The sequence below is a fragment of the Chlorocebus sabaeus genome, chromosome X (assembly GCF_047675955.1).
Source record: "Chlorocebus sabaeus isolate Y175 chromosome X, mChlSab1.0.hap1, whole genome shotgun sequence".
NCBI classification, from domain to species: Eukaryota; Metazoa; Chordata; class Mammalia; order Primates; family Cercopithecidae; genus Chlorocebus; species Chlorocebus sabaeus.
The window spans coordinates 81,871,302-81,894,325 of record NC_132933.1 but is presented as its reverse complement, the minus strand read 5'-3'; the positions used below and the strand labels follow the sequence as shown (position 1 = coordinate 81,894,325).

General features: G+C 40.2%; 1 protein-coding gene and 1 non-coding gene across 6 annotated transcripts in view; both read right to left on the bottom strand.

Moving 5' to 3' along the window:
• Positions 1-1,074: 1,074 nt before the first annotated feature.
• SNX12 (sorting nexin 12) overlaps positions 1,075-23,024 on the bottom strand; it is a 54,283-nt gene continuing 32,333 nt past the window's right edge. The window contains exons 5-7 of one of the 5 annotated variants that reach the window (XR_012091953.1): positions 14,833-14,950; positions 2,971-3,105; positions 1,075-2,063 (exon numbers count right to left, since the gene is read on the bottom strand). Coding sequence is in view for 4 of the 5 variants with exons in the window: in XM_073013590.1 (XP_072869691.1) it covers positions 1,923-2,063; positions 2,971-3,105 (276 nt within the window). In the remaining variant the exon portion in view is untranslated. Of the gene's footprint in view, positions 2,064-2,970; positions 3,106-10,639; positions 11,055-11,144; positions 11,249-14,832; positions 14,951-22,113; positions 22,231-23,024 lie in introns of those variants that run through there. The other 4 variants (XM_073013590.1, XM_073013591.1, XM_073013592.1 and 1 more) reach the window with 4 other exon arrangements.
• On the bottom strand, positions 5,360-5,523 carry LOC119621029 (U1 spliceosomal RNA). The gene has a single exon (XR_005237562.1). It is a non-coding gene; the product is annotated as a U1 spliceosomal RNA (small nuclear RNA).

Below are 23,024 nucleotides of genomic sequence, written 5' to 3'. Positions count from 1 at the left end.
ATGGAGAAACTCTGTCTCTACTAAAAATACAAAATTAGCCGGGCATGGTGGCGCATGCCTGTAATCCCAGCTGCTCTGGAGGCTGAGGCAGGAGAATTACTTGAACCCGGGAGGCAGAGGTTGCAGTGAGCCAAGATTGCACCATTGCATTCCAGCCTGGGCAACAAAAGTGAAACTCTGTCTAAAAAATAATAATAATAATAAAAAGAATGCTACTGTTAAAAGTACTATTCTGGAAGGAAAGTATATTAGTCGGAGTTCTCCAGAGAGACAGAACCAATAGGATACATATAGATAGATATATGAGAGGGAATTTATTAGGAGAATTGACACACATGATTATAGAGGTTGAGAAATCCCACAACAGGTCATCTGCAAGCTGGAGACCCTGGGATGCTGAGAGCATGGCTCAGTCCAAATCTGAGGGCCTCAGAAATCGGGAAGCCAATGGCGTGTAACTCTCAGTCTGAGGCCAGAGGCCTGAGAACCAAAGGTTAGGCAGGGGGCACTGGTGTAAGTTCTGGAGTCCAAAGACTGGGGAGACCAGAGTTCTATTGCCCAAAGCAGGAGACAAATGTATCCCAGCTCCAGCAGATAAATCAACACATTTGCCTTTTTCTCATTTTTTGTTCCCTACAGGTCCCTAACAGATCGGATGATGCCTGCCCACACTAAGGGCAAATCTTCCCCACCTAGTCCACTCAGACTCACACAATCATCTCTTTCGGAAACACCCTCACAGATACACCAGGATTCTAGGTGTTCCTTAATCCAGTCAAGTTGACATCTAAAATTAACCATCAGAGAAAATATACAGAAGATCTAATTTCTTACAAACTCAGGAAACAAAAGGGAACTACTTTTCTTCAAATGAGCCTAATTTGCATTCATTACAGCCTGATGTCCAAGAAACTCTGACCCTTAAACTTTCGTAAGCTGCTCTGACAAGAAATAATTAATTGCATACCTATCTGTGAAGAATAATCCATCACATGATTCAACTTCCATCTCATTAACTCTGCTTTCCACTGCCTAATAATAGTGACTATTGAGCTCTAAGTATGTGCCAGCCATCGTGTTGTGTGGTTTATTTTTTTTCATTTAATTCTTACAGTAAGTATCAATCCACTTGATAGATGAAGAAACTGAAGTTTGGAGAAAGCAAATAATATTTCCATGATCAGGCAGCTAGTACATAGGAGAGCCAGGATTCAATCTTTCAACTATTAAATATTAAAGAAATCTTTTTTTGTTGTTAATAAAACTCTTGTGGTTTCATTGTATCATCTGAACAAATCAATGTCTGGGCGGTGAGGCAGCTGCTTTCTCCTTCCCTTCTTTGGGTTACTAGAGCAACTGCTCCACAGATTTAAAAAAAAAAAAGGACAACCTTTTGCATTACTTAAGTCTTTCCACGGCATGCGCTGGTACAACACAAACTTCTTCCGTCAGAAGCAACTAGTCTAGTGTCCAAACATCATGCACAACACCTTGGTGGCAGCAGTGCACTGAGCCCACTCCCGCCACAGCCCTGCTCATTTGTGCATGACATTTGGAGCACCTGGAAGAGTGGGAATAGTATTGGGAAGAGGAGGGAGGAGGAAACAGTATGAGTGCCTGGCTGAGAGAAGGTCAACCGAAGTTGTGCAGGGCAAGCCTGAACATGTCATTGGTGAAAGCATCGTTGACGTTCTTTAACAGGAACATCTGGTGGAACCCCATGATGAGGTCTTCATCCGCCTTAAGCTGACCCTACAGCCATGCTGATGATGCAGTCATCTGGCGTGGGCTAATGCTGGATTTTCTGGAACGGAAGGCTGGACAACTTCTCCACAGTGGCAGCTTTCCCCTGGAACTGTTGTCCTTCTCACGTAAGGCATGATGCATCAACGTAAATTGCACCTAATTGGGTTCTATCGTTATCAAATAACTGGTAGTAATGTTGAATGAAGCCGGATCCAACCTGCTCCCAAATTGGCTTGTCTCCCATTCTGGAGCATCACCCGGCCTTGCCGAGACCCGAGGGGCTGGCATGATGGCGGCAACGGAGGCGGCCAAGAAACCTTTAAAATATGATTGGTATCTCTATATAGCCAATATTTCATTAGAAAAGGATAAGTCATCATAGTTCAATTTCTATTTATTTATTTAGTTAGTTAGTTATTGCAGGGACAAGGTCTCTCTATGTTGCCCAGGCTGATCTCAAACTCCTAGGCTCAAGTGATCCTCCCACCTCAGTCTCCCAAATTGCAGGGATTATAGGCGCAAGCCACTATGCCTGGCCTATAATTAAACTTCTATCCATTTTTAGTATTTTTAGTTTTTTGTGACTTTTTGGTTTTTTGTTTGTTTTTTGAGACACATAGATATTCATAGATATTTTCACTCTACTGCCCTGGCTGGAGTGCAGTGGTGCCATCATAGCTCACTGCAACCTGAAACTCCTGGGCTCAAGAAATCCTCCAGCCTCAGCCTTCCAAGTTGCTGGGACTACATTAGTGCACCATCATTTCCAGCTAATTAAATTTTTTTTTTTTTTTAGAAACAGGGTCTCATTATATTATCCAGGCTGGTCTCGAACTTCTGACCTCAAGCAATCCTCTCACCTTGGCCTCCCAGAGTGCTAGGATTACAGGTGTGAGTCACCGTGCCTGGCCTTCTATTCATTTTAACTTGAAAGCATACTTTCTTTCTATTTAACCTTGCTTCCTGTAAGCTTCTTCATTTTTGAACTCAAGCCAGGCCCCCACACAGGCTTAGTTCTCTTAGTTCTCAGTTTTTATAATTCATGACTACCACTCTACTGACTGTGTCCATAACCCCTGGGGCCTCCTCTCTGTTTTGCCGCTTGTAACCCAGGCCTTAACTTGTCCTCTAGGGTCTAAGATTCATATCTATATTTTTCCACATTCCCCTTTTTTTGTTCTTTTTCTTTCTTGTTCTTTTCTACAGAGCCGGGGGACTACTCACCTGGCTAAACCAGAATGACACAGATTGCTTCATAAACTGGAATTCTGGGGGCCCGAGAGCACAATATCCCAGGTCACAAATGACAGAGGACTGTACAAGCAATATATTTTTTGTGATTTCTTTTTCTGATGGTTGCTAGAATGAAAAATAAAGAAATATTACATCTCTAAGAGTAACCATTAAATTCTTCCATGTTATTTCAGAGTAGAAATCAATTTAATAAGTCCCCAGCACGGTGATAAATAATTTTTCTGCTGTTGTCAACCAATATCAAATATAAAGTACTAGTATAGCAACAGCTATAAGGTTCCTTTCCGGCTGATCAGCTCCTCTCCTCCACTCCATTGCCAGCAATTATGCACCTCAGTATCCAACTATTCCAATGTTCTTTTATCCTGTAACAAATGGTAGCCAGAACTCAATATGTGCCAGATTATCATCACGGCAATTAATATTCTTAGGGTTTCATAACTGGAGCTCTACACCTCTGATTCACTCTCATTTTTGCTTTACATTTTCTCTTCCATGCTTCTAGCTATGTATCTTATTTATACAGAGATAAAATTATATCAAATATAGCTAGGGTAATTAAGATAGAACCCTCACACTAAAGCAGATCCCAGGTAGTCCTCTATATATTGTGGATTGCAAATGGTCCTGGAAAAGAATATAAAAAGGTCATTCCAAAAAGTCAATACATGTTTTTAGAGATGAGTTCTCACTCTGTCACCCAGCCTGGAGTGGAGTGGTGCAATCATAGCTCACTGCAGCCTCGAATTCCTGGGCTCAAGTCATCCTACTGCCTCAGTCTCCTGAGTAACTGGGACTATAGGCGCACACCACTATGCCCGGCATCAATACATTTTCTTAAGCTCCAATTTTCTAATTACAAATAGACAAAAAATTCATCACAATATACTGGACACAGCCCAAAGAAAAATCTAGTTCATACTAAACTGCATTCTTACCAAAATTATGATCTATAGTCAACTTTAATTCTAGTGGTGGCATTAATAACTTATCACACATACCAATTTCATGTTTGTCATAGTCACAGTATTCCAAAGCTGTCAAATTACTTCCCAGCTACCAATATCAGTTCCTAAATTTCACTGAGATCTAAACAGAACAATTTCAAAAGGTTTCCTTGGTTTACTGTCTAGGAAAAAATATATATATAATATATATATTTAAAAATTTTATGTATATATTTTATATGTATATATGAAATATATAAACAACATATATATTATATATATGCTATATATAATATATATATATATTTTTTTGAGATGGAGTCTCACTCTGTCACCCAGGCTGGAGTGCAGTGGCATGATCACGGCTCACTGCAAGCTCCACCACTCAGGTTCATGCCATTCTCCTGCCTCAGCCTCCCAAATAGCTGTGAGTACAGGCGCCTGCCACCACGCCCGGCTAATTTTTTGTATTTTTAGTAGAGATGGGGTTTCACCATGTTAGCCAGGATGGTCTCGATCTCTTGACCTCATGATCCACCCGCCTCGGCCTCCCAAAGTGCTGGGATTACAGGCATGAGTCACTGCGCCCGGCCGGGAAGAATATTTTTAACAATAATGACTTTAGTTATGTTCTGGATTCCAACTAATCACATAGATTCCAATATTATCTTTTTCTTATACAACTAATTGCACCCTATGCTTGAGCCAAAACTAGCCGCCATTCCCTAAAACCTTCTAGCTTTTGGTCATGCCCATCCATTCAGCATCTATCACCTCTCCTTACCTGAACTCTGGTCACCTCAAACCGTGAACTGTGCTGCTTTTTCCTCCCTGGCCAAGCTCTTCATTTGAGGCTGTTTTCTCTCTCTCTCTCTCTCTCTCTCTCTCTCTCTCTCTCTCTCTCTCTCTCTCTCTCTTTTAGAGAGACAGTGGTCCTGCTCTATGTTGCCCAGGCTGGCCTTGAACTCCTGGGGCTTCAGTGGTCCTCCCACTTCAGTCTCCCGAGTAGCTGGAATTACAGGTGCACACAATCATGCTCAGCTGAGGCTGTTCATTTTCCTTTGCTCATATCTCCCCATAAGTCAAGATCAGGTTATCATCTTCTTGTATCTTCTTCACTGGATCCCCAAGGTATTATTTTACCATCTTACCTCAATAACCTCTTTCTTCAAAATTCATAATACTCAATTTTATGACTCTCTCAATGTTAAATGAAAATCTCAGAGTCTCCCCCCAACATTCACTGAGGACTTCAGTACCAACTGTTTTCCTTTTCTCATCCTGAAAGCCTTCATCATCCCCCTTGATGATCTAACACCCAGACCTCATGGATCCTTGACATACCCTATTCTAATTTCTTAATCTCAATTCCATTTCAATCATGCATTTCTTTCTTTCTTTCTTTCTTTTTTCAGGGGAAAGCACAAACTCAGTCTCTCACTACCACACATTATGCAGTCGAGTTTCCTGTATTTGGGGAAATCGCAAGGGCCAGCACACCCAGAATGCAATGGATGGGCCTCACCCTGAGAAAACCACCTTTGTGATCATGGTATCTCCCCTGCCAGGTATCAATTATTTGTTTCTGGAGTGACACTTGGAATGGCTCTACTTCCAAAACCAAACACAGAGGATCCACTCTCAGAACTACTTGTTATTCTACCTCTCCTAAACCTTATACTCCCGAATTTACCCTTCAACTGACTCAAGGCCTTTAATTCATTAACCCTCTTACCTATTTTCCAAAGCCATCACATACTTTTGGGTTTTGTTGTTGTTGTTGTTGTTGTTGTTATTTTCGGGGGAGGGGGGACTGGAATTCTTTTATTTTAAAAAAGATTTTTATTTCCACAGGATTTTGGGGAACAGGTGGTATTTGGTTACATGAGTAAGCTCTTTAGTGGTGATTTGTGAGATTTTGGTGCACCCATCACCTGAGCAGTATACACTGCACCATATTTGTAGTCTTTTATCCCTCACCCCCTTCCCACCCTTTCCCCCTGAGTCCCTAAAGTCCATTGCCATCACGTACTTTTGGACTGCACCTCCTTGTCTACTTAGGAAAGAGTCTATGGACAGTGGGACTTCAATAAAAGTAACCAGCACTCTCTATTCTCCTATCCCCTTGATTTTCCACCACACCTATTATGTCAATTCTCACCCACAAATCAACCAAACTATTTATATTCTCCATTCCTGCTTACAAAGTACTGCTGAGTAAAATTATATACTCCTGGTCACCAGCTTCCCTTCCATCCTCCACTCCTAACAGAATGTTCTTTTTTAAAAGTTGGCAAATAAAAAGTATAGATATTTATGGTATACAATATGATGTTTTGAAAGATGTACACATTGTGTAACATATGCATTACATCCCATACTTTTTTTTGTAGTAAGAACACTTAAGAATGATCTTTTAAAACATAAATTAGTGGCCGGGTGTGGTGGCTCTCACCTGTAATCCCAGCACTTTGGAAGGTCAAGGCAGGCAGGTCACGAGGTCAAGAGATCGAGACCATCCTGGTCAACATGGTGAAACCCCATCTCTACTAAAAATACAAAAATTAGCTGGGTGTGGTGGCATGCACCTGTAATTCCAGCTACTTGGGATGCTGAGGCAGGAGAATCACTTGAACCCGGGAGGTGGAGCTTGCAGTGAGCTGAGATCGTGCCACTGCACTCCAGCCTGGTGACAGAGTGAGACTCCGTCTCAAAAAAAAAAAAAAACACAAAAACAAAAAAACATAAATTAGGCAGGACTTCTGAAATGGCAGAGAACTCAGCAAATCCTCTCTTCCTTAAAACAATGATAAAACTGGAAAAATTGTCAAAAACAATAATTTCAGGACTCTGGAAATAGACAAAAATTAAACAAATTAAGAAGCATTTAAGAAAACCTGTGGAACCTTTGGCTAAGAACAGTGGGAGATTATGGGGCTGCGTCCATCTCCCCTGCTCCCACTAGGTCCCTTGGAGCTGATTTTATAAGAAAAGTCAAGGCAAGCCATAAAAAATAACAATTTAGATGCTGGAGGGGAATTACTTCATAAAGAATGAGCACCAAAAAAATCCTATACCCAGGGGTGTTTAAAACAATAGCTAACTCAATTTCATACAAACATGGGAAGCCAATATCACAGTTACCTGAAGTTACAATATTGGTTGGAGCAAGCAACAGAATAGCAGATCTGCCAGAAGTTTACAGAGAGATCCAGAAAACAGGACAGTAATAGTGGGGCTTGATAAGCACCTTCAAGGCCCTGGTTGTCTAGGAGGCTGTGTGCATGTGCAAGGCTGCACTGAAGTTCAAGGTACCAGAGAGGGGCCTAGTTATTTACATTTCCTTGGCTGAATGTGAGGCCTTGCACAGGCACAGGACATGAGAAGGCCTATCAGGAAGTAAAAGTCACGGAAGACTTGTAAACTCTCCAAACTTTGAATGTGTTTCCCAAACCACACACAACTTCGTCAGCAAAGGGCAGAAGACATACTGGCCCAAGGTGTTTAAGGACAACCTCCAGCAAATTATTGACTGACCACTAAGTTACCCTGACCCAGATATGATACCTAGAAAGCCAGGCTTAGAAATGAAAAAAAATTATTATTTTATTTTATTTTTTGAGACAGAGTCTTGCTCTGTTGGCCAGGCTGGAGTGCAGTGGCACAATCTCAGCTCACTGCAACCTCTATCTCCTGGGCTCAAGCAATTCTTCTGCCTCAGCCTCCCGAGTAGCTGGGATTACAGGCATGTGCCACGAAGTCCGGCTAATTTTTGTATTTTTAGTAGAGACGGGGGTTTCACCATGTTGGCCAGGCTCGTCTCCAACTCCTGACCTCAAGTAATCCGCCCACCTCGGCCTCCCAAAGTGCTGGGATTACAGGTATGAACCACCGTACCCGGCCAATTTTTTTTATTTTAACTGAGCAAAAGTCTGGATACGGTGGCTCATGCTTGTAATTCCAGCACTTTGGAAGGCTGAGGCAGGAGAATCGCATGAGGCCAGAAGTTCAAGACCAGCCCGGGCAACATAGGGAGACCCTGTCTCTACAAAAAAAAAAAATTAAAAATTAGCTGGACATGGTGGAACATGCCTGTGGTCCCAGCTGCTTGGGAAGCTGAGGCAGGAGGATCACTTGAGCCCAGGAGATCGAGGCTGCAGTGACCTATGATCACACCACTGCACTCCAGCCTGGGCAACAAAATGAGACTCTGGCTCCGAAGGACAGGAAGGGAGGAGGGGACAAGAGGAAAGGAGAGGAGGACAAGAGAGGAGAAAGAAAATACAATAGAGGGGTGGAGGGAGATGGGGCAAAAAAAAAAGATTAAAAAAGGACAGCTACAACAATCGTTAGGGAGTGGGGATCAGAACGCTAAGCTTAACATTCTGAGGAACTGCAAGACTGTTTTCCAAAGTAGCTACACTCATTAGGATGTCTATCGTAAAAATGATGGACAATAAGTAAGTGTTGGCAAGGGTGTGGAGAAAACTGAAACCCTCATACTCTACTGGTGGAAACGTAAAATGGTACAACCAATGTAAAAAGCCTGTGCTTTGGAAAACAATGTGCCAGTGCCTCAAAAGGCTAAACATTAGAGTTACTCTATGACCCAAAAAGCAGAAACAACCCAAAACGTCCATCAACTGATGAATGGATAAGTGTTATATATCCATACAGTGGAATATTAATCACCCATAAAAAGAAGTGAAGTACTGATACATGCTATAACATGGATGCCTTGAAAACACTATGCTAAGTGAAAGAAACCAGACACAAAAGACCACATATTATGCGATTCCATTTATATGAGATGTCCAGAGTGTGCAAATTCATAGAGACAGTAAGTAGATTAACGGCTGCCAGGGGCTGAGGGCAGGGGGAAATGGAAAGGGCACACTAATGGATATAGGGTTTATTTTTGGTGTGAGGGAAATGTTCTGGAATTAGATAGCGGTGATAGTTGTACCACCTTGTGAATATATTAAAAACCACTGTGTTATGCATTCTAAAATGATGAATTCTATGGCATGTATATTTCAAATTTTAAAAACACCTAGTGCTAAGTGAAAGCAAAAGGCTGTATAGCATATGATTTCATTTACATAAAATATCTAGAAAAGGCAAATCTACAGACAGCATATTAGTGGTTGCCTGGGGCTACAGAAATGAAGCAGGATTGACTGCAAAAGTATATAGGAGATCTTTTAGTTTGATGGAAATGTTTTAAAACTGGATTGTGGACATAGTTGCACAACTATAAATTTACTAAAAAGTTTTGAATTGTATATTTAAAATAGGTGAATTTTATACTATGTAAATTAAACTTTAATAAAGCTGTTTTTTAAAAAAAGAAAATACAAGTCAACTAGGACTCCTTGGAGAAATGGCAAGTCTGAGGCAGGAAACATATAAGCCTTGTGCCAGGAATCAAGCAAGCTATGGAACACTAATGAGTCATGTCAGGAACATACAGGAGGCAACACATTGGCAAAAGATGGTAAAAATTGAGCATTAACAAGAATAATGAATGCAGTCAATTAAAACCCATTGAATACATTTTTTAATTTTTAATTTTTATGGATACATAAATAGATGTACGTAAAAGTTATTTAAAATTTTTAATTTTTATGGATACATAAATAGACGTACATATTATGGTGATAGACATTTTTTAAAGAGTGGTTAATAATGACAGGGAAAGAACAAACATATACAACTCATCGGATATCATTGAAAGTAAGTAGAGCACCAACTCTTTACTCTGAAAATTGGTAATTAAGGAAAGAATTAATCATGTATTCTGCCTTCCCTGTAGGAGTAACATAGTAGTCCTAGTTGATGAGGGAAAGCTTACTTTCAGAAGAATTCCAACTAATTAATGTGGAAAACAAAATTAGGGAATCACTATTTTGAAACTACTAGTAAAATGATTAATTCCACCAATGGTCATCAACAGATTAAACTATTAGATGAAAAGTTGATGGGAAACATAATGAAGGAGTTAGGCAGGGCATGGTTGCTCGTGCCTATAATCCCAATACTTTGGGAGTCTGAGGTGGGAGGATCACTTGAGCCCAAGAGTTTAAGACCAGCCTGGGCAACATATAGAGATCCTGTCTCCACAGAAAAATAAATAAATAAATAAAAATTTAAAATTAGCCAGGGCTGGGTGCAGTGACTCACACCTATAATCCCAGCACTTTGGGAGGCCGAGGCGGGCAGATCACTTGAGGCTAAAAGATCGAGACCAGCCTGGCCAACATGGTGAAACCTCATCTCTCCTAAAAGTAAAAAATAAAAAAAAAAATAGCCAGGGATGGTGGCACACACCTGTAATCCCAGCTACTCAGGTGGCTAAGGCAGGAGACTCACGTGAACCTGGGAGGCAGAGGTTGGCACTGCACTCCAGCCTGGGTGACAGAGGGAGACTCTGTCTCAAAATAATAATAATAATCATCATCATCATCATCATCATCATCATCAGCCAGGCAGGGTGGTGCATGCTTGCAGTCCTAGCTATTCAAGAGGCTAAGACGGGACGATCACTTGAGCCAAGAGTTCAAGACTGCAGTGAGCTATGATCATGCTACTGCACTTCAGCCTGGTGATAGAGCAAGACCACATCTCTAAAAATAATAATAATAAGTTAAATAAAATAATGAAAGAATCAAGATGTTACTCATTTATTAAAAATGGAATGGATGTGTGCCTCCAGTTGTGATTCAAAGTAAAATACACAGTTACCCCTGTTAAATATTATTGACCAAATGAAGAAAGTTGAACCTGAATATCATCAAGCTTCTGAAGCTAACTTCCATTACAGAAAAATATGGAATATAGAAGAATAAAGTAAATGACAGCATAAAAAAGAAAACAAACAAATCTAAAATGTGGGATATTCTACAGGATCACTGATTCACTTTCTGCAACAAGTCAATGTCTTGACAAACAAAATGCGAGGCATAGACTGCTCTCAATTAAGAGAGAATGGCTGGGCGTGGTGGCTCATGCCTGTAATAGCAGCACTTGGGGAGGCTGAGGCAGGAGGATCTCTTGAAGCCAGGAGTTCAAGACCAGTCCTGGCAATATAGTGAGACCTTCCCATTTCTACAAAAAAAAAAAAAAAAAAAAAAAAAAATTAAAATTAAAAAACAATTAGCTAGGCATCATGAAGTGTACCTGTAGTTCCAGCTACTTGGGAGGCTGGGGCAGGAGGGTCCCTTGAGCCCAGGAGTTCAAGGTATCAGTGAGCTACGATCATGCTATTGCACTCCAGCCTGGATGACAGAGAGAGACCTTGTCTAAAAGAGAGAGAGAAAGAGAAAGAAACTTAAGGCCGGGCATGGTAGTTCATGCCTATAATACCAACACTTTGGGAGGCCAAGACAAAAGAATCGTTTGAGCCCAGGAATCCAAGGCCAGCCTGGGCAACAGAGTGAGACCTTGCCTCTACAAAAAAAAAAAAAAAAAAAAAAAGTAATTAACCAGGAGCAGTGGCATGTGCCTGTAGTCCTAGCTACTTGGGAGGCTGAGTCAGGATAATCACTTGAGACTGCGAGTTCAAGGCTGCAGTGAGCTATGCCACTGCACACCAGCCTGGGCAACAGAGCAAGACCCTATCTCAAAGGGAAAAAATAAATAAATGGAAATAGCTTAAATCTGTAGTGAAATTAAACATAAGAACCAATGCGGTCTGGCGCGGAGGCTCACGCCTGTAATCCCAACACTTTGGGAGGCCGAGGTAGGCGGATTACAAGGTCAGGAGATTGCGACCATCCTGGCTAACACAGTGAAAACACATCTCTACTAAAGAATACAAAATATTAGCCAGGCGTAGTGGCAAGCGCCTATAGTCCCAGCTACTTGGAAGGCTGAGGCAGGAGAATGGCATGAACCCAGGAAGTGGAGGTTGAAGTGAGCCGAGATTGCGCCACTGCACTCCAGCCTGGGTGACAGAGTGAGACTCTGTCTCAAAAAAAAAAAAAAAAAAAGAACCAATGCCAGCCGGGTGAGGTGGCTCATGCCTATAATCCCAACAATTTGGGAAGCCGAGGCAGGCAGATCACCTGAAGTCAGGAGTTCAAGACCATCCTGGCTAACATGGTGAAACCCCATCTCTACTAAAAATACAAAAAATTAGCCAGGCATGGTGGTAGGTGCCTGTAGTCCCAGCTACTCAGGAGGCTGAGGTAGGAGAATGGCATGAACCTGGGAGGCAGAGCTTGCAGTGAGCCGAGATCGTGCCACTGCATTCCAGCCTGGGCAACAGAGTGAGACTCAGCCTCAAAAAAAAAAAAAATTCACCAGGCGTGGTAGTGAGCGCCTGTAATCCTAGCTACTTGGGAGGCTAAAGCAGGAGAATTGCTTGAATTCGGGAGGCAGAGGTTGCAGTGAGCTGAGATCGTGCCATTGCACTCCAGCCTGGGGAACAGAGTGAGATTCTGTCTCTGTCTCAAAAAAAAAAAAAAAAAAAAAAAAAAAAACAGAACCAATGCCATCAAACTGTAAAAGTCCTTGAAAGTACTCAGCAGATCCCTTCACATCACCATAAGTATCCATCTACTTCTTCTTCCTCTAATTAAGATTGCTTTTCTCTCAAGTACTGGTACTCAAGTTAAACTTTAAAAACTGTTTTCTTTTGTTTCATAACTAATATTACAAAAATATTTTCTATTTGTTATTGCCATGTGTAATATTTTATTGACCCTGTGGATTAAGCAAGCTTTTTTCTGCTATTCTGGAAACATAACTACCACTTATAAATGGTTTCTCTGACAAAATTGTCCAGAGCTCCAAATCGCTAATTTAAATACTTAAACTTTAAAAAATACACACAAAAAAATTATGCACAAAGAAAAATTCACAAAAGAATTAAACATTTATTCTATTCATCATGTACAAATGGTTATTTTAGGATACCAAAAAGACCTAGTTGGTAAGGGAAAATTATTTACAGAAGAATTTCAGTTAATAGTCGTAGAAGAAGCTGGGCAAGGTGGCTCACACCTGTAATACCAGCACTTTGGGAGGCTGAGGAAGGAGGGTCGCTTGAGCCCAGGAGTTCGAAGTTACAATGAGCCATGATCGTGCCACTGCACTCCAGCTTGGGTGACAGAGCAAGACCCTGACTCAAAAAAAAAAAAAAAAAAAAAAAAGTGTAGAAGAAACGAAAGAACTAGAAAAATCGCCATTTGGAATCCCCTTACGAAACTAAAAATTCAGATAATGATCATCAGTGGATGCTGAGACAATGAGGATGCCTTTCCAACAATGAGGGTAGATGAGAAAGACAATAAGGAATTTTAATATAGAAAGATTAAGCTGTCCACAATCTGTACTCACTGCTCAGTCATAGCATCACTAAAAGTGGACCAACCAGACATTGGGGTAGCATGTGTGAAGGCTTGGATTCAAGAGAAAGAGAGCATGGCATATACCGATAATTGAATATGGAATTTAGAATTGCTGAGGTACAGAGTGTGAGATTAGGAGTGGTGATAAATGAAGCTGATGCAGGAGCCAGATGTAGGGGCCTTGTAACACTTAAAGAATTTTGAATTTTCTCTTAAGGGGACTGGGAAGTCACTGAAGGGTTTTTGTTTCAGAATATATTCTCTGGCTATAGTGTAGGACATGATTTGAAGGTAAAATAAGAGTGGGGGCAGGTAGATGAATTAGGAGACAGTTGCAATAGTTCAAGTCTGAGATGATGGTGACCTGGACCAGGGTAGTGGCATTAGGAAAAAGGTGAAGTATATGGATTCAATGAATATTTAGCAAATAAACCTGAAAGGATTTGGTGGTAAAATAGAGAGAGGATGGTGTGAAGGTTTTAGACTTGGGAAACTGGGTTGATAGTTGTGCCATTCACTGACATAAGAAACACAAGAGGAGGAACGGACTTAGGCTGAGAGGGTGAGGAAGGAAGTAGCTCAGTATGGGAAATAGTGAATTTGCGATGACCATGAAGCATGAAAATAGGCAGATGGCTACCTGGGGCCTGAAGCTCAGGAAAGAGGTCTGGATTGAACATACATTTGTATGAAGTCAGTATATAATAAGCAGCTGAAGCCATGAGAATGCATAAGATGAGCCTAGTCAAAAACAGCAAAGCAGGTGGGCACAGTGGCTCACGCCTGTAATCCCAGCACATTGGGAGGCCAAGGCACGCAGATCACTTGAGGTCAGAAGTTTGAGACTAGACTGGCCAATGTGGTGAAACTCCATCTCTACTAAAAATACAAAAATTAGCCAGGTATGGTGGCACGCGCCTGTAATCCCAGCTACTCAGGAGGCTGAGACACAAGAATCACGCCACTGCACTCCAGCCTGGGTGACAGAGCGAGACCCTGTCTCAAAAAAAAAAAAAAAAAAAAAAAAAAGCAAAGCATAACATGATAACATGTGGTCCTGTAGCCCCATATCTTTTACCTCAAGTAACTTCACAACAATGGCAGAAAAGAAACCAGATCACAGTGAATTGAAGAGTGGGAGGTGAGGAAAAATAAGGTGAATGAAGGGGAAGAAAGAGAGATGACAGGAACTGAAAGAGGATATGAATTTGTATAGCATTCATTTATGCTGTCCAATTAATCCTTTGCTATATACTGTCTTATATCATAATATGAATATATGGTATCATCCCCTTCAAAAAATGCCTCACATGCATGTCTAGTCTTCCCAGTAAAATGAAAGCTCCTCATGGAGCTTTAAAAAAAATGTCTTTAGGCTAGGCACAGCGGGTCACACCTTCAGTCCCAGCACTTTAGGAGGCCGAGGCAGGCGGATTGCTTGAGTCCAGGAGTTCGAGAGCAGCCTGAGCAACATGGTGAAATCCCATCTCTACAAAAAATACAAAAAATCGGCCAGGTATGGTGGTGCTCACCTGTGGTACCAGCTATTCGGGAGGCTGAGGTGGGAGGATCACTTGAGCCTGGGAAGCGGAGGTTGCAGTGAGCCAAGATCGTGCCACAGCACTCCAGCCTGGGTGACACAGTGAGACCCTGTCTCAAAAAAAAAAAAAATTCTTCATATCCTGTATTCCCCACTGTACATACAGAAGCCAGAGAGCTGTTTGAGATCAGGAGGCTTAGCTGCTGACTATACAAGAACAACCTCCTAGGTAGGCAATATCTTTGTACAAGGTAGTTACTCCAGTGAGGCAGGCACACAAATTCAGCAGGCCAGTTTATACATTAAAAGGTTGATTTGTGAGCACATTTTTTAAACAAAGGGTAAAAATATTTTTTTTAAAAAACCAGAAAACAAACAAAAATAAATAAAACAAAGGGAGTTTATATCCACAAAGGATATATTAACATCAGATTATATAAGCCTGATAAACTATCTTTCTCTACTCAAGATATTTTTATAAAAAGCCTGACTAACCAGAATTGGGGACAAGAAGATTGGTGAGAAGAAACTTACTCTTAGCTGTAATGTTTAAATATTTTTATAAGGAGAATGTACTCACATGCTACCTATGTAATTAAACAACAACCAAAAAAAAAAAAAAAAAAAATGAAAAGGCTAAAGAAATAAAGTATCATCCTTCCCCTTCCAGGCTCCTTGCAGATAACCAGCCTTTACCCTTCTATTCATCATAGATTACTATTTCAGATGGCAAATTTATAAGGCAGTTGAGTAAGTTAGGATTTCTTCACATTCTTACATTTCATTCTCTTTTTCCTGAGACCATACTCTGGTCTTTGATGGAAACTTAAAAAAAAAAAAAAAAAACATTCCAGTCTCATTAAAAGAAAACCTAAGTCTCTCAGGGTAGGTTAATTCTGCAGATGAATGCCTTCAGATAGCTGTTTTTATCTATTTTGTTCCATTTTACTTCATTTTCAGACAGTGACCTTTTCCCATCCTTACTTGCAAACTCTGAGAGCCCCTTTCTATAAGGCACCTTTCCTCCTTTTTCAATAATATGTAGGAGTACTTGTTGACAGACAGAGCATTAAAAGAAAAGGGCACATTAATAAGTTTTATCAGTAATATTTTAGAAGTCTGAACTAGATAACCTCTGTTCCTTAGATTTGATGAAGATTCTGATTAAGGTAGAATAGCCTTGGCTGCCTCAAACATTTCTCTTTGCCTCTGGCACCAAAGAGGACACAGACCAAGCCACACCAGGACAATCTCCACTCAAGAATAGCAAGTTTGGACTGTGTGAAAGGTCCCCATTTTACAATAAACAAGCTTCCCTATAACTTTGAAACACTAATCCCAGGAAAACACTAGAAATTGGTTCAAGGTAGTATTCTGACAGGTCTGTTGGGTCAGATCCTATACACAACAGCAGGTGAAAGTAGATGAACAGTAGCAAATCCTTTTTTGATGGATTGATTTCAACAGAGGAAAGGTGTCTAGTCAGGCTGCAAATATTTGAGCTCCGCTCTGCCTTTTTTGATATTTTCAGATAGTCATTTGTATGAAGTGGCATACTAATCAAATTTGCAGATGATAAACTGGAAAAGAAGCTAGTACAACTGGATGACATTCAGGATTCAAAAGAAGTTTGACAAGCAGGAATGATAAGCTAAATTTCTTAGGCTGAAAAGACAGATCAAATTAAAGCCTTATACTAGGTCCTAAAACACAAGCATTTAAGTACCAAATGGATAAATATAGTTGAGTTAAAGTCTTAGGGATTTCAACTAACTATAGGCTCAACATAATTCAACAGAGTGATCAATGTGGCTGTCAAAAAAAAAAAAAAAAAAAAAGACAAGAAAAAAAAGCCAACAATTTTGGCCTGCATGATTAGTAGCATAGGGTCTAGAACAAAGAAAATCACTGACCCACTCCTCTGTACTGATCAGAACATGTACCTGAAATAGTACATTTCATTCTAGATGCCAATCTTTAAAGAGAGATATTCATGAACTGAAGTATGAACAGAATAGAATAACCAGAATGATGAGGAGATCTTCAAACTCTGCCATGAGAGTCATGGCAGTAAAGGAACTGCAGATGTTTATTTAGCACAGAGAAGACAAGACTTAGTAGAGGAAACCAATGACTACTGTTTTGAAATATAAAGGGTTGTCCAATAATGAAGGAGATTTTCTCTGGAGCAATTTCCTCAAATAATGAAGTATTCAAGCACAGATCTAATCTCACTTAGTGGAGATATTGGGAGAGATTCAAAAGCCTGGGATAAATCCTAGGTCTCTCAGCTAAAGGAGCCCCAAAGTGATGATACCTCAGTAGCAATAAGTATACCCCAGCAGAGAGATCCTGGTTGCTAAATATCATTTCCCACTTAATGGAGCCAGGCTTCCTTGGAGAAATAGCTGATTCCAAGGCTATGGCCAGGAAAATACATGATAATCCTAAAATATTCTTGTTGTCCCAGAAAGTAAGAAAGTGCCAAAGAATCATGGAGGCATGTCAATGGACACAGAAACCAGTTTGAAGAAGCTCCCACTGACCAAATCTGGGCCAGTTAGAGCATCAAAATGAATAAACAGTAAAACGTTATAACTCATGTAATAAGTAAGAATCCATCAGTCTATACTGATAATCAATCAGTCAATTAATCAATACATAGGGTAAAAGGAAAGCTCTTCCTTACAATTGAATGCCAGCAAATAAGTGTAGAACTAATGATGTATTTAGAAAATCACTATTTTTCAAATATCAGTAATAACTGATTCAGGCAATAATCAATGAATGCTAAAATCTATTGGCTGAGACTTTGATATGGAATAGGACATTTTATACAGTCTCAAAGTGTCCCCCCACAAATTGCATATTTATTACAAATATAAAAATAGTAACTTTAGAGTGGAGACACCTGGCAGACCCCACTTTAACCAAGTAGTCAAAGTTATTATCACCAATAATGGGGCAAACTGATATCATGTACCTCCTGTGGCCAATGCACTGAGAACACATCACTTCTGTGATATTCCTACAAAAAAGAAGCATAATCTAAATCTAATCATGAGGAAACATTAGACAAACCCAAACTAAGGGACATTATACAAAATATCTGGCCTGTACTCTTCAAAAGTGTCAATGTCAGGAAAGACAAAGAAAGGCTGAGAAATTACTCCAAATTAAAGGCAACTAAAGTGACATGACAACTGAATCCAATGTATAATCCTGGACTGTATTCTGGACTGGGGAAAAATGCTATAAAGGAAATTATTAGGACAAGAGGTAAAAGCTGAATGTGGACAGCAGTGGTATTACATCAATGTTAATTTTCCTGATTTTGATCATTATGTTGTGATTTTGTAAGAGAATGTCCCTCTTCTCAGGAAAGATATGCTGAAGTATTTAGGAGTATGGGGGCCTTATGTCTCCGGGTTATTCTGATTCAGAGAAAAAAATAGAGATAGAATGATAAAGCAAATGTGGCAACATGTTAAAAATGTATGAATCTGGGTTAAGGGTAAGTGGAAGTTCTTTGTAGTAATACTGTAACTTTTCTTTAAATTTGAAATTATTTTGAAGTAATGAAGTTTTTTAAAAGCTTTGAATGATTAAAAAAGAGAAAGAAAACTATACTAAATGTTCTCTAAAGTTCTAAAAAGACCATCAGCAAGAGATAAATTCTAAAACTAAGGCTTTTAGCAAAGGAGACAATAATATTAAATAATTTTTTAAGAGTTGGAAAAGCTACTAAGAGATTAAAAATAGGCTTTCTGTAATAGAAATAACATGGTATTTTGTGTCACATAGACCAGGATTCAAATCCTTGCTCTATCATTTATTATTTGTATGATCTTGAGCCAAGTCATTTAGTTTTTCTCAGCCTTAATCTCTTTATGTTGTAAAGACAATACTACCTACTTCTCTAGTTACACACATATATATTTCTGTAACATACAAAAAACTTTTACAAATCATTGCATATCAACATGAAAAAAGATGAACACCCCAATAGACAAATGGGCAAAGAACAAGAACAGTCAATTCATGATAAATTATATACAAATAGTCAATAAATACATTATGTGAAAACCTCACCAGTAATAAAAGAAATGCCAATAAAACTGAAATATAGGCTTGGCACGGTGGCTCAGGCCTGTAATCCCAGCACTTTGGGAGGCTGAGATGGGCAGATCGCCTAAGGTCAGGAGTTTGAGACCAGCCTGGCCAACATGGCCAAACCCCATCTCTACTAAAAATACAAAAATTAGCTGGGCGTGGTGGCCCACACCCATAATCCCAGCTACTCAGTAGGCTGAGGCAGAAGAATCGCTTGAACACAGGAGGCAGAGGTTGCAGTGAGCCAAGATCGCTGCACTGCAGCCCGGGCCACCACAGAGTGAGACTCCATCAAACACACACACACACACCCACACACACACACACAAACTGATACATAATTTTTCACCTATGAGAATTGGCACAGAATAAAAAGACATAAAACCCAGTGTTGATGAGAGTGTAAGAAAATAGACCGAGCACAGTGACTCACGCCTGTAATCCCAGCACTTTGGAAGACCGAGGCAGGTGGATCACCTGAGGTCAGGAGTTTGAGGCCAGCCTGGCCAACATGGTGTACTAAAAATACAAAAAATTAGCTAGGCTTGGTGGCAGGCACCTGTAATCCGAGCTACTCCGGAGGCTAAGGCAGCAGAATCACTTGAACCGGGGAGGCGGAGGTTGCAGTGAGCCGAGATCGTGCCATTGCACTCCAGGCTGGGCAACAAGTGTGAAACTCCATCTCAAAAAAAAAAAAAAAAGAAAGAAAGAAAGAAAGAAAAGAAAATGTACTATTGGTGGTAAGGTAAACTGATACAACATTTCTAGAAGGCATTTGATAATATTAAGCAAAATCGATCCAGGAACTTCTACATTGAAAACTACAAAACATTGCTAAGAGGAACTTTACAAGACTGAAATAAATAGACTGGGTATGGTGGCTCATGCCTGTAATCCCAGCACTTTGGGAGGTCGAGGCAGGCAGATCACTTGAACCCAGGAGTTCAAGACCAGCCTGGGTAACATAGTGAAACCCCATCTCTACCAAAAAAATGTATTCAGGCATGGTGGCACACACCTGTGGTCCCAGCTACTTGGGAGGCTGAAGTGGGAGGATCGCTTGAGCCCGGGAGGTTGAGGCTGCAGTGAGCCATGGTTATGCCACTGCACTCCAGCCTCGGTGATAGAATGAAACTCCATCTTTAAAAAACAAATAAAAACCTGAAATAAATAGATATACCATGATCATGAGTTAGAAGACACAATATTGTTAAGATGTAAATCCTCCCAGAATTCTTCTATAGATTCAATACAATAGCAGTCATAATACTACCAGGTTTTTAAAAGAGAAATGGACAAACTGATTCTAAAATGTATATGGAAATGGAAAGGATCTAAAATATCCAAAACAATCTTGGAAAACAATAGCAAAGTTGAAAGACCTATATTCCTGACATTAAGACTTACTATAAAACTACAGTACTTAATAGACAAATAGATCAATGGCACAGAATACAGAGCCCAGAAATAAACTTGCACATATAAAGTCATTTGATTTCTGACCAAGCAGTGTTGGATTGGGGAAAGGAAAGTCTTTTCAACAAATGGTGCTAGAATAACTGGATATTCATTTGGGAAATATAAACCTCAATCCCGACCCCACATCATACCCAAAAACTAACTGAAGATGGATCATGACACTAAACATATAATATAAATGCTAAAACTCTAAAGCTTCTAGAAGAAAATCCAGAAGAGAATCTTTGAGACTTAAGGATAAACAAAGGTTTCTTAGAACACAGAAAGCTGGCCGGGCGCGGTGGCTCAAGCCTGTAATCCCAGCACTTTGGGAGGCTGAGACGGGCGGATCACGAGGTCAGGAGATCGAGACCATCCTGGCTAACACACTGAAACTCCGTCTCTACTAAAAAATACAAAAAACTAGCCGGGCGAGGTGGCGGGCGCCTGTAGTCCCAGCTACTCAGGAGGCTGAGGCAGGAGAATGGCATAAACCCGGGAGGCGGAGCTTGCAGTGAGCCGAGATCGCGCCACTGCACTCCAGCCTGGGCGACAGAGCGAGACTCCGTCTCAAAAAAAAAACAAAAAAAAAAAGAAAACAAAAAACGAAAAAAAACCACAGAAAGCTATAGTCATAAAAGAAAAAAAAAAAAAGATAAATTAGAATTCACTGAATTTTTAAATCTGCTCATGAAAAACCACTATTAAGAAAACGAATAGGCAAGCACAGACTAAGAGAAAATACTTGAAAAACATATATCTGACAAAGGACTTATAAGCAGAATATATAAAGAACTCTTACAAATCAATAATTTAAAAATGGATTTAATCCAACTTTAAAATGAACAAAAGATTTGAATAGATACTTGGCAAAGATATTTGAATGGTCAATAAGCACATGAAAAAGCACTCGACATCATTAATACTCATGGAAATGCATATTAAAACGACAGTGAGCCAGGCACAGTGGCTCACACCTGTAATCTGAGCATTTTGGGAGGCCGAGGCAGCTGGATCACTTGAGCGCAAGAGTTCCAGACCAGCCTGGGCAACATAGTGAAGCCCTGTCTCTACAAAAAACAAAGCAAAAATTAGCTGGGTGTGGTGGCATGGCCTGTAGTCCCAGCTATTTGCACCACTGCACTCCAGCCTGGGTAACAGAGTAAGACCCTGTCTTTGGGGAAAAAAAAAAAAAAACACTACAATGAGATACTACTACACACCCACCAGAATGGCTAAAATGTTAAAAGACTGACCATACCAAGTGTTGGAGAGAATAAATAACTACTAGAATTCTCATATATTGCTAGTGGGAATAAAAAATGGTACAACCTGTTTAGAGAATTACTTAGAAGTCTCTTATACATTTAAATATACATCTATCCTATAGTCTAGCAATTCCAGTTCTAGGTATTTACAAAAAAAAAAAAAAAAAGGAAGCATATGTTTACAAAAAGACTTGTACCAGAATGTTTACTTCAGCTTTATTCATAGTAGCCAAAAACTGTAAATAATCCAAATGTCCATCAATAATAGAATGGATACACCGGGTACAGTGGCTCATGCCTGTAATCCCAGCACTTTGGGAGGCCAAGGCAGGTGGATCACCTGAGGCCAGGAGTTTGAGACCAGCCTAGCCAACATGGTGAAACCCCATCTCTACTAAAAAGTACAAAATTAGCTGGGTGTGGTAGCACATACCTGTAGTCCCAGCTACTCAGGAGGCTGAGACAGGAGAATCGCTTGAATCTGGGAGGTGGAGGCTGCAGTGAGCCGAGATCACACCACTGCACTCCAGCCTGGGCGAGACACAGCAAGACTGTCTCAAAGAAAAAAAAAAAAAAAGAATAGAATGGATAAACTAACATAGTCATACAATAGAATGCTACTCAGTACTGAAAAGGAACAAACTTGATACACACAATAACATGGATAAATCTCAAAAACATTATGCTGGGCAAGGCCGGGTACAGTGGCTCATGCCTGTAATCCCAGAACTTTGGGAGGCCAAGGTGGGTGGATCATTTGAAGCCAGGAGTTCAAGACCAACCTGGCCAACATGGCAAAATCTCATCTCTACTAAAAATACAAAAATGAGCTGGGCATGGTGGCACATCCCTGTAATCCCAACTACTTGGGAGGCTGAGGCACAAGAATTTCTTGAACCTGGGAAGCAGAGTACAATGAGCTGAGATTGCACCACTGCATTCCAGCCCGGGTGACATAATGAGAGTCTGTCTCAAAAATAAATAAAATAAAATAATATTACATTATCACAAAGAAATGCTATACAGCCATTTTTTTTATTTTTTAAAAAATGAGACCTCACTACGTTGTCCAGGCTTGAATGCAGTGGCTATTCACAGACATGACCATAGAGCACTACAGCCTTAAACTCCTGGACTCAAGCGATCTTCCCACCTCAGCCTCCCAAAGAGCTGAGACTACAGGCACACCACCACTGTGCCCACCTTACAAAGCCACTTAAAACAATAGTGTAATCTATATTCACTGACACAGAAAAATGTCCAAAACGTACTGTTGAGTGAAAAAAATGGATTAAGAACAGCATGAAATAAAGAAAAATAAGTTAAACAAGATATTTTTCACCCA